At 49.3% G+C, this 12,406-nt stretch overlaps 1 protein-coding gene across 2 annotated transcripts in view; it reads left to right on the plus strand.

Moving 5' to 3' along the window:
• Positions 1–12,406, plus strand: part of Nav2 (neuron navigator 2) — a 658,579-nt gene that overhangs the window by 3,753 nt on the left and 642,420 nt on the right. For both annotated transcript variants that reach the window (XM_063278060.1, XM_063278151.1), the window contains exon 2: positions 1,007–1,649. In XM_063278060.1, the coding sequence (XP_063134130.1) occupies positions 1,575–1,649 (75 nt within the window). In that variant the 5' untranslated portion in view covers positions 1,007–1,574. The remainder of the gene's footprint in view (positions 1–1,006; positions 1,650–12,406) is intronic.

Below are 12,406 nucleotides of genomic sequence, written 5' to 3' on the forward strand. Positions count from 1 at the left end.
TTCTTGTGAGAGCTCTGTTACCAACTCTCCTCTCTGCCTTTCAACCCGATTTGGCACTGAGCCGCTCGGAAGCCTGGCAGAGTGGTGACAGGGCGTGACTCCTGCCTCATTTCAAAGTGGCTGCTGGTCAGGGTAGCTTCGAGGAAGGATCTGGGGGCTTCTGTCTTATGCACACTCTGGCTGGATCTGACCACAGCTCCCCCGGAGGAGGCTGGCACTGACTGAACTGAAACTGTTTGGTAAGAAATGTTGGCGGGAAAACTAGTGCTTTTCAGTAAGGTTCCTCAGCCCCATCCCACCCCCCCCTACCCCTTCGGCCTTTGTCTCCTGAGGTGCTGATATTGAAAGGAGAGATATTTAAGACTGTTGATCAATGCATCTTTACGGTGCCACTTAGACCTAACTCCACCTCTCAGTCACCCAGGGAAGGATGTGCCCAGTGAGAATCTTCTGAGCACAGGTGCTTTTCTCCCCCGACCCCCTTTGGTGGTTCTCAGAGCTTCTGTGAAGTCAGGCAGGAGGTGACTGGTGTCTGCTCTGCCTGCTGGTTCCAGCAGCGAATGCAGCTAGTTCCCTGGCAGAGTTGCTCTCCGGATGTCTGTCAGATTGATGCTGTCCTTCCCCCTCCTTGTGGCTAGGGAATCTCTCCTGCCACACACCATCTCCCACAGCATTAAGCGGGGAGGGCGGTGCTGTTGCTTCTGGCCATCCCACGATGCCTCATTGCTGCTGTGACAGTGAACCCTACATGGGTTTGAAAGATAGCTCCTTTCCAGTGCCGCCCTGCTATTTCAAGAACCAGAGAGGTGGGGAGTCCATGAGCTCTGTCGCGCACCCTCCCCCCCAGCCCCAGCCAGGTTGCTTACCCATGGATGTGATCAGTGTTGGGTTCAGAGAAAGACTGCTGGGCCCAGGCCTTGCTGTGTGGCTCCAGATAGCAAGCAAGACAGCTCAAGAACCAGACTTCACTACAGACAAATCTGACCATTTAGCATTTTCTTTCCAGGTCCAGGTCTCTCCACATGAAGGAAGATGACAGCCGGGAGGGGAACCATCACAGAGACAAACACTCGCAGGAGCCGTGAGGAGCTGGCAGAGAGGCGTTTGTGGTGATTTATAGGAGCCAAGGGCTGCCTAGAGGGATGTGGATGTTATCAGCTCGGTGGATTAAATGCCCATTTACATTGTTATTGATATATAAATTATCCGTATCAAGCAGACAGTAAGGAAAAGGATTTCTTGGGCAGGAATGGGGCACACACCCCAGGATATGGACTCTTCTTTGCCCAAATTTGTCCTCTGGGCTCTTGTAAAGTGAGTTGCAACCCTGAAGTGAAACCCTGGTCCTCATCCTCCAACATGTCAGCGACAGCCTCCTCCGTCCCCAAGGCATCCGTGGCTAGCCAGGTTCCCAAGTGGCTTTCAAGACGATGGCAAGACTTCTGAACAGATAGCACAAGTTCCCTTCTGGTGGGACCTCGTCTGGTGGTGGTGCGCACAGGTTGCTGTGGTGTGGGGCACTTGGTTCTGCTGTGGATTTAAACTATCACCGAACAAGATTTTATGCCTGGGAAATGGAATCGATTTCTGAGTCAAGCCAACAGCAGAAGAGAAAGCCCGTCACTCATGGACTGGAAGATCAAAAGAGGGTGAGTGATGGGACTTCGTTTATTGTTTGCTGCCTGGAGCTGTAGTTGTTCTGTGGAGCAAGAGCTGGGTGGTCAGGAGAACAGTGTTCGTGGACCAGACCTGTCTGTGTTTCTCTGCTGAGGAGGCTGCGTGGTTTGCTCCTGACTTCTGTGTCCTAGTACTGTGCCTTCTGCTTTGGCTTGTTGGTGGTCATTGCTTGAGATAAATGAAAGGAAAAACTACTTTAGTGTAAGGAAGGCCAAGGCTTACATATGGTTTACAGAAGTTAACCAAAAGTCCTGGTGTCCTCAAAGCCAAACTGGGCTCCTTTGCAGGGTGGTGGCTCTGGGCAGTGTGCATGCGCACTTAGCCTTTCTGGGAATGACAGTCCCGACTGAGCTGGTTTTGTGTAAGGATTTTTCTGTGTTGTTTGCTGGCTCTTGTGTGCGTGGGTCAAAAAAAATGCGCCCTGTGGACTCTCTTGTCATTTAAAGTGGCCCATTGAGTGCAGACCACTGGCTGTGATTGGTCTGAAAGCCTCATTCACCCAGGACTTGTGTCTGCCAGTTAAACTTCAACTCTTCTTCAAGTGAGACTCACGGGGGAGTGATGTGGCTGAAGCTGAGGCTGGGTCTTCATCCACCAGCCAGGCTGTGGCCAGGGGCTAATCAAGGGTTAAACTTGCTCATGTAGGACCAGAGTCTGTCTGTCTGCAAGTGACCCCCATGTTTCCACTGAAGTGCTGGGATGGTACCCAGACTTGTGGTGTTCTACCGGGTGATGAGTTATCTATCGTGTCCCCTCCCTTGTGAATTTCAGAGATCAAGTTTCCCAGTGTGTAGTATGCATGGCTTTTTGACTCGTTAAAATATTATATTCTCTTATTCTCTCTCTCTCTCTCTCTCTCTCTCTCTCTCTCTCTCTCCTCTCTCTCTCTCTTCTCTCTCTCCTCTCTCTCTTTCTCTTCTCCCTCTTCTCTCTCTTCTCCTCTCTTTCTCTTCTCTCTCTTCTCTCTCTTTTTCTCTCTCTCCTCTCTCTCTCTTCTCTCTCTTTCTCTCTCTCTCCTCTCTCTCTCTTCTCTTTTCTCTCTCTCTCTTCTCCTCTCTTTCTCTTCTCTCTCTCTTCTCTCTCTCTCCTCTCTCTCTCCTCTCTCTCTTCTCTCTCTCTCTCTCTCTCTCTCTCTCTCTCTCTCTCTCTCCCTCTCTCTCTCTCTCTCTGTGTGTGTGTGTGTATGCTTTCGTATTGGGTTTTACTCCGTCTTTCAAAGAATAAAAATGAGTTGAAATACATCTTAAGAACACAGACACTGACTCCATTCCTAAAGAGCATACACAAAACAAAAGACACTCCTGAGACTGGGCCTCTCATAATTCAGGAAGAATGGCCCATCTCAGGCAGGCAGCTGGGGGAGTGGGACTTGCTTTTGGGTGTTTGGTTTGCCAAGTGTGGAGCCTGCTCAACCTTCCGCTCCAGTTTCTGTAGGGGCTTTCCCAGAGATAGAAGAATTGATTACCGTGAGCAGCCCAAGGAATGCCTGCGCTCGACCGAGTGTCAGCCAAGTTTGGCATCCAGACACTTAGCAGAGGAACAGTTGAGACCTCTGACACCATCGAAAAATTTAATTGGGCCGCCACACTAAGATAATGTGCAATTACAATGGCTCTTCCTTGGCTAGGTGTAACTGCTTGCATTTCCCATCTGTTCTTGGCTTGGGCAGGCTGGTCCACATGTACCCCTGAGCCTCTGGAAGGAGCACACAACCCCAAGTGAGGCTCGGCGGCAGCTGGGGTAGCATCAATTGGTCATGCTCAGCTGACATTCATTTTAACTTGAACTCTAGCCGTCATGGTGATTATTAAATTTATAATGATATATGTAAGATCCATTTTAATGGTTCTCCATGCTTGGGCGAGCCCTCGCTTGGGCAGAGAAAATAAAGCTTAATAGAGTATTACATTTCATTTTCTACTGAATTTTCTGGGCAGAGGTTGAAACTTGGCTCAGGAGGAATTAGATTGTTTTCTCCGATAGTTGTCGCGCGATCGAGTTCCGCGTTGCTCAAGAGGAAGTCTGGCCTTCCAGAATCCTGCCACTGCAGCCGCTTCTGTTGGCTGGCAGGCAGCTTCTGTTGTGTACATGTGTGTGTTTGTGGGTAAACACACGCCCCATTTGCGTCAAGTGTGAAACTAAACAAGCCTCCCGGCATGCAACCTGGAATGTCTTGTCCACAGAGCTGAAAGGCAACTCCGGCAGTGTTTTGGCTCCTGCCTCAAGTGAGCTGAGAACTCCTCTTTTGGGGGACTGGCTGCAAATCCCACAGATGAGTCTGCTGGGGGAGCTGGAGAGGTGGGGAGCCAGGGAGCTGGGGAGCCTCCATCAGCATGCACGAGTTAACAGTGGGCCTTCGTGGGATGAATGACAGGCACAGCAGAGGGCTAGGACTCTTAACACTTGCTGTATTCCCTGCTGTCCTGAGCAGCAAAAGATGTTTCTCATGGGCTTGGTGGTAGCTTCGTTCTGCTTGTGGGTTCTCTATGAATGGGGTAGCTGGTTCTGAGCCCATCTGGGATTTAGTCTGTGGAGACCCACACTCTGTGGGTGGAGTGCCATGAAGTACGGAAGGAGAAAGCCAGGCTCACGTGCCAGTGCTGCTTGGCCTTCACTGCATGACCCCTCTCTGATCTAACAGAGTCCAGTAATAGCTAATTACAGGGATAGTGTTGAGATTAAACGAAGTAAACTAGTGAGGCATCTGTAGTCGGGAGACATTTGAAAAACTGTGCAGTGTATCTTGGGGGTGGGTCGTAACGTTACTCCTTTTGTTTTAGAGGTCTACTTGAGACCGAGTTCGAAATGCCCAAGCTACACTTAAACATTCCAATTTAAATATTACGGAAACATATAGAGCAGAGAGGGTTTTCCCCCCCTATTCTAACTAGGAGCGATGACTGTCAACAATTTGATCTGTTCAGATGTCCTACCTGTAGCCTGTGGATCGCATGGGTGCCAAGGTAGGAAGGATGCAGCACAGCACACTTTAATGTCACGTCACAACGTTGTCACCATGTTGGACAGCCCTCAGTTACACCTGGGGCTTCAAGGCATTTCTTTTCAAACTGTTGTTGTTGATTCGTGCTCCTTCATAAAATGAAATCCTTGCTTTCTTAACATGTTGTATTTGGCTCTCTGCACACACACACACACACACACACACACACTCACACACACACATACACACACCACACACACACTCACACACACATACACACACATACACACACACATACACACACACCACACACACACACACTCACACACACACATACACACACATACACACACCACACACACACTCACACACACATACACACACATACACACACACACCACACACACACATTCACACACACACATACACACATACACACCACACACACACACACACACACACACATACACACATACACACACGCACCTATGCCCTGCCTTTTACAGATGGCTAAGGGTGTGCTAGCATCTCCCATGCATGTGGGCCTGTAGAGTAGTTCCAGCTCTGGAATTTTGTCTGGTATTACAAAGTTCCATTATTCTATCGTTCATGTATTCCTCAAGATTCAGAGATGGGTGTCTACACAGCAGGCATGGTTCTGGGCTCAGGAAAAGCTAGACAGCTGTGACCTCCTCCCGTCTGAAGATTACGCGTGGACCCTGTACTCTCCGGTGTCACTTCCTGCCATGATAGGCGTGTCTTTCTGTCCATTGCTTGTATCAGTGGCCAGTAGCCACAGCTGGCTGTGGAGCACTAGAAACGTGACCGGTCGGGCTGAAGTACCTTTACTTTCAATTCTGTTCATTTCGGTCAACATGGATCTAAACAGACACATGGCATTAGTGGCTACCATGTTGGGAAGTGGCTTTCTGGGCAGTAAACAACCATCAGATAATATTGTCTATTTGTAGACTGTGGCCTCTGCTAAAAAAAAAAAATTAAAAAGGAGAGCGAGGGGGGATGGGTAAAGGGGATGCCAGGGAGCAATCAATTTCAGTTTTTTGATCATTCTTAAACTTTCTTTTCACAGAAGTATGTTAGAGCCAGTAAAGCACAGGCTTCTAAAGTTTCGGGCTGGTGGGTATTTAGACATCTTATATATGGGTGTAGACACCTCACAAACTAAAGATAGGGGACATCTCTTTTTAAAAAACAATTAACTTTTTAAAATGCCTGTGAGTGGTTTGCCTGCATGGATTTATGCATACCATGTGCATGCCCGGTACACATAAATTTCAGAAAAGGATATTGGATCCCCTTGGAACCAGTGTAATTGATGGCCATGAGCTACCATGTGGAACTGGGAACTGAACTCAGGTCCTCTGTAAGAGCAACAAGTGCTCTTAACCACTGAGCCATCTCTTCAGCCCAACACATGTAACAGCTCTTGCTCCGAGCCTATGGATGAGTTGGGCATAAGGGGCTGCCTCTCCAAGGCAGGTGCTTTGGGGGTGGAGACCTAAATGGTGAGCAGCAGCTGGCCATGAGAACATCTGGAGGCAGCTGCAGTCACAGAGTCACAGGTGTGGAGCAGGTGTCATTCAGAACTCACAAAGCTCATCCGTCCTGCTTGGGTGATATCCTACACATAGCAGATCCCTCTGCCTCTCTGTCAAATTCAAATCCTGTGCTGAGTCAGGAATGAGGCAGAGAGGCCCTGGGGCTGCAAATCACCACAGACAGAAATCCAGTCGGGGAGTATGGCTGCACACTGAGAGTCCACTTACCCAGCACAGATGGGAGAAGTCAGACTTCCTGACAGACAGCTATTGATCTGTCAGGAGAAGGACTTGAGGATTGATTTTTCTTCTCTTCTACTTCTGCACAGAACTGTGCCCTCCAAAGCAAGCTTTCCCACGGAGGGTGAATGCTGGAAAACAAGCTCTGTTTCAGGCACTTCAAAGGTGCTTGATGACTGAGTGGCGACAGGGATAGTTTAGTTTGAATATTCTCCTGTCTGTCACCTTCTCAGCACGAAAGCTTCCCAGAGCCAGTTTTTAAAATGATTTTGGAGAGGATAGACTCAGGCTTTATGTAATTAAAATGTGTAGGGTTGGCCGAACTGCTCTAGATCACCAGTCAGTGCCTTATAAGGGGGCATACATCACCAGGCTACGTTATCAGTTTTTCCTTGTTTTTGGTATAATCACAACACCGGCTGTCCTGTCACCTGTGGCTGAGGCTTAGGATCATTCCAACCCACAAGGCCACTCCTTTTACACCCAGTCACCCTTTCTAAGCCACAGCTGGCCTGGCTTCTGTGTCTCCTCTGACGTCATGCCTGGAGAGTGGCATAGCATTGTGGAGAGATCCTGGACTTCACCATCCAGCCCTGGCCAGATCCCATCAGCTGCCATCATCCCAATCAGTGACTGTGCCTTCCCAGAGGTTACCGTCTCCAGCCCTTACCACTTGATAATGCCACGTCCATCATTTAGAGTTCCAGAACTGAGGCTGAATCCCTGCTAGAATCTTTTTGACCTCAGTCTAAACCTGGAAGTACTCGGTGACATTCCACAGCTGTGTCCCTGGTGCCATTTGTGCATAGTTTGTAAGATGTCGGCACCATGCTAGGCGCCACGTAAGTAGTATGTAGAGGTTGCTGTGACTAAGTTCTCCCATTCTCTCTGCCCCACATCTCTCCTTTCTAGAGTCTGATGATTTTCTCAACAGTCCTCATGTTGACTCCCATAGTCTTTTACTTATAGCTCATAGCACCCCTGCCCCACAAAGAATCCTCTCCCAAGCCACTCCTCCCTTTCTCACAAAGAATGGATCACCCACCCCCCTGTTTGCCTTGGTTCGGAACATCAAGATAGCTGCTCACGGCAGCCTCCTATGTCCTGGATGCTTTCTTACATCCTGACCTCTGAACCAGACAGTTGATTCTGTAAGGGAGGAATGCTGATCTTGTCCATTCCCTTGCCTCCTGGAACCCAGGGCAGCTCAGAATACAACTTACTTCAAAGAATGAAGGGTGTAGGCTGCTTGGGATCCTCTTTCCCTTTGATGATGAAGTTGAGTTTGGTCCTTCTAGACTTAATATGTTTCCACTCATGGACAGAGGGGAGAAAATAGGATTCAAGCAGACGTTCAGTGAGTTCTGTGGGGGACTGGAAACATCTGATATAGCAGACCAGACAGGGTCTATGGGGAAGCATCATTGTTTCCGTGGCTGGAGGGAGCAGTGGTGAAAGATGGGGCAGTTGAGCTGTGGGAGGAGCATCTTGAAGCTGTGATGCCTTCTCACACTTCTCATGGTGCACGAGCTGCGGAACTTGATCTGCGTGCACAGGGGCGTGGCAGTGGTTATTCCTTCCAGTCACAGAGGAGACACAAGACCCACGAACGTACTCATCTTCTTGAGGATAGATGGCCACATTCAGTGAGCTTTGCTGAAAGCAAATTTTATCAGTAGGCTAAGATCAAGGAGCTAACTTGTGTCAGGCACTTGCTCTGTGTCTGGGAGCTGCCGGGAGTTTTCCATTTTACTCACTTGGTTCTTTCTCAGACTCTTTGGGTAGGCGTTTTTCATTTGCTTTGTCTTTCTAGTGCTAGGGATCGAACACCAAGCGTTGTGCATGACAGACACCCTAGCACTGAGCTGTCTGCCCAATCTGTCCCCTGAATAGTTTTCATCATCCTTTTCATAGAGGCAAAACCTAGGTTAAAGGCTAAACAGCTTGCATTGTCTGAGAGGCTCTAGGACGTCACCGAAATCTTACCTCTTTGTTAAATGTCTAGGTCTAAACTTTTGATGTGATCACTTTCATTTCATTTCCTTTCACTGTTGTTCATGAATACACACATGTGCAGGGACGTGCGGTGCGTGGGTGCATGTGTATGTGCACATGTGTGCCTGCTCACCCATTGCACGTGTAGCATGCATACATATACACACCCTGTAATGAGACTGGCCCACATGGCATCGCACAAGTATCAGTCACCCAAGACGATGTCGCACACCACTCTGTAAGTCAGGTTCAGTAGCCGCCAGCCTTCTCAAGGAGCTGAGTTGCAGGCTGGTGACAACACAGACCTTCCTCCACCAGTAGTCTGAGCACTGAGGTGCTATTGGTGTGGTTTGCTTAGGTGCAGTGCAGGGGAGAGGGCTGAGGAAGGGTAGGCTTGGTACCTACTCTCATCCCTAGTCACCACTATCCATCCATTCGTCATTTATTCATGAGTACCTGCTGTCTGCCAGCCAGCTACCGTATGAGAGGATGATGGGCTTAGGTACTAACAACATGGAGGTTGTACCAGTTCAGCCAGCAGTGTCAGGGATATGAGGCAGCTGTCCTGGTTTGGAGTAGCCAAGAAAGTCTCCTTGGAGGATAAGTGACCCAAAAATCTATGTGGAAAGGACTGAATGAAAGCATAGTGGAAGGTGGGGGGTGGCTAAGGAAGCACTTTCCAGGAAAGTGGTTGCTTTCTGGTGGGGTTGCAGCTGGGGTGCCATTATCGATAGAATCTGTCCTGTCAGAATTCATGCATTAAAACCCTATCCCCCGACCCCCAGCCAATGTGACACTCACTGGAGATAAGACCTTTAAGAAAGCAATTAAGGTTCAGCCATGTCCTAAGGCTGTGGCCCTACTGTGATAGGGTTTGAGTCCTGGGGGGGGGGGCAGGCCCAGAGGAAGGCAATGTGAGGGAGGATGAGAAGGCCGCTGTCTGCATATCGAGGGGAGAAGCTGGAGAATGGGAGCTCCTGTATCTTGCCTTCCACTGCAGATCTTTGGAGGCGCTGTGCCTGTTGAAGTTATCCAGCATGTGACATTTGGTCACAGCAGCTAACCTGCCTGTTCTGGGAGTTCTCTGAGGGCACTCACCAGAACCAATGTTCCCCATGACAGCATGGAGTCCTACGGTAGTAGGAGGTCCCGGGCTCCAGCATTTGTAACATGTAGGTGAGGACAGAGGGAAGAAGAGAGTAGGCCCAGATGCAAGGAAACTGTCCAAGGAGGAGGAGGGTTAACAGGATCTGGATGTGGTCTCTTTGCGTTCCAGGCCATAGGGTCTAGAACGTATCTCTTCATCAAGGAGGATGACTGATAACCTGGCACAGAGGACCTCATTCTCCTCAAAACGACTCCCACACCTTGGAGATGGGGTCTCTCATTGGCCAATCAGGTCAGGTTTGTCGGCCAGTGAACCCCAAGCACCCTCTTGTTTGTGCTTTCCCAGCACTAGGAATGCATGTGTGGACTATGTTGTGTGTGTGTGTGTTGTGTGTGTGTGTATGTGTGGTTTGTGTGGTGTATGTATGTGTGTTTGGTGTGTGGTGTGTATATGTCATGTGGTATGTAGTATGTGTGCCATGTGTATGTGTTCTGGGGATTTGAACTCAAGTCCTCATTCCTGCAAGACCAACTGAGTCTCTCTCCAGGCTCTGGATTGTGCTTTTCTAATGCCTTTGGGGTACGCCTTGACTTGCACCCGCACCTGTCACAGGAGAGCAATTGATGCTCTCTCCACTTGGGGGTTGGGATACAAGAGCTACAGACAGATACCTGACTAGCCAAAGATCACATGGCACATTAATAATCCAAAGCAGGTGATCCCCCCTTTTTTCCCCATTTATAGTTACTTTCAGGGAGTAAAACAGTCTTGCTTTCAGGCTTTCATTTCGGCATAAATGAGTGTTTCCATTTTATCACTTTGCATACACTTTTCACTGGGGAAGAAGATTTGATGGATTTTTGGAGATCTCCTTCGGAAGGCACCAGAAACTTTGCTTTGCGTTGGAAGTTAAAACACAGTGCAGGCACCAGTCCATGACCAGCTCACAGGAGGCCCACAAGGACCCCTTGGCACAAAAGCACTGGGTTCCCTCTTGCCTTTCTGTTCTGCCCACATGGACTCCCAGAAGCCAAGTTAGAGGCTCTGGAATAGAAGAGGGCAGGAGACCAGTGATAAAGAAGCAGCGAACAGAGCCGCATCTCCTGCATCTTCAGCCGGCAGCCAGGGCTGGCATGTGCGTCAAACCTTCCTTAGAACTCACCTCCCCCTGCTGCTCAGTGCTGTTCCCATTTGTTCCTGCTTTAAACTAGCTTCAATGGTGTTTTCAACGAGAAGGGAAACCATGTCAAAACTGCCTCGGTTGTTTGGTACTCTTACCTACATAGCTGTGGGAATTTTGTAACTTTTCTAGCATCCTTCTTCAAGGTGAAATATAGGAATCTAGTAATGGCAGCCTGGAGAGGACCCTGAGACACTGCATAGCCACACTTAGGACAGCACTTAAGTACTGGATGAAAGCCATCAGAATTTTCAGGCTTGAAGGGGGCGGGGGAGGGGAAGCAGTCATCCCGGAACTCGGGTGTGCTTTTGGTTCATTGTGGTGACACAAAACTCCCTCTGATTTAAACCTCGTCTGCCATGCGTCTTTCTGGAGGCAGGTTCGTGGCCAGGCTCCTTTTCCTGTAACATTCCTATGGGAGCATCCTTGACCCCATCCTTCTGCTTGCCTCCTGCGTGGGGACTGTAGGCTTCTGTGCAGGTCTGAGACACCCCTTGCAATTCAAATTTTTGCTGCAGTGTGCTTTGTGAATATCCCCTAAAAGCCAAGTACCAGAGGGGAAGTCTGGTTACCTGGGGATCCATTTCAATTCATAAAGGTTCTCCAGCGCTACCCGGGTTACTTTCTCCAGCAGCTTAGATCAGAGTCTTGCATGCCTGGGGTTTGAATCAAAATAACGACATCTCTGACTCCCATCCTCGGGGCATTAAATTTTAATCTTCCTTCTCTTTGGGATAATTAGAAAGAGAGAGGAAGGGAGGGAGATGTGGGGGCTGGGAAGCAAACTGGGAGGAGACATGGATGGCAGAGACCAAGTGGGGGTCTCTGGAAGGCAGATTCTTCCAAAAGCAGGAAGTCACTCTGAGAACTGGTGAGCCATGCTGAATCCATTTGCAGGGACAAAGGACTGGGCATGGGGCAGGTGGCAAGGAGGATAGAGGCCAGGGTGGCTCCTGACAGGGACCTGGGGCAGAAGTGCACGCACACGCAAGAGAAGGAGACTGAGAAATCCTTTGAAATGATCATGGGACTTTTGTCTTGGCTAAGCTGACGGAGCAAAAGCAAGGCTTCTCAAAGCCTTGGCTGTTCCTAGGATCCACACTCCCTGGAGGACTTGACAGAGGGCCTTGTGAGGTAATAGTCTGCATCACGGTCATAGCTGGTTTGCTCCTCTGACCCCAGCCCTCGTAATGCTACCACAGAGGCAACAGCCTGGCCATCTGGGAGCATCAGGCTCCTGAGGCTCCTTCTGGGCTCCTTAAAGGGTGGGTTGGGATGAGATGAGAGGCTCCCTGGGAGATTCTAAGTGCGTGTCAAAATATTTCTCTTCTTTTTCCATCTGTGGTTATAAGTGAAAAATCCAGTGAGCAAATGTCCTCAGTTACATGAGCAGTGCCTCACTGGAAGCTATGAAGCAGAGCCGATCATTGTAGCTCCCAGCCCCTGTGTAGCCACAGTCGTCTGGGCTCACTCTTACTCGGGGCCTTAGGTTCCGTGGTTGTTTCCATATTAGGACATGCAGTACAGTGTCTGCCTCATGGCAGAGGGTCAGGAAGTGACTGTTGAATGAATGAGTGAAGGTAGACACTCCAAACGGGGATGGGTAAAAGGAGGCCTCCACTTTAGGGCTCCACTTTGATTATGATTATTGTTTGGTGTCAAAACAATGGCAAATTAGAGTGGAAAATGTTTCAGATGCCTGCGTG

Source organism: Rattus norvegicus, chromosome 1 (assembly GCF_036323735.1).
Source record: "Rattus norvegicus strain BN/NHsdMcwi chromosome 1, GRCr8, whole genome shotgun sequence".
NCBI classification, from domain to species: domain Eukaryota; kingdom Metazoa; phylum Chordata; class Mammalia; order Rodentia; family Muridae; genus Rattus; species Rattus norvegicus.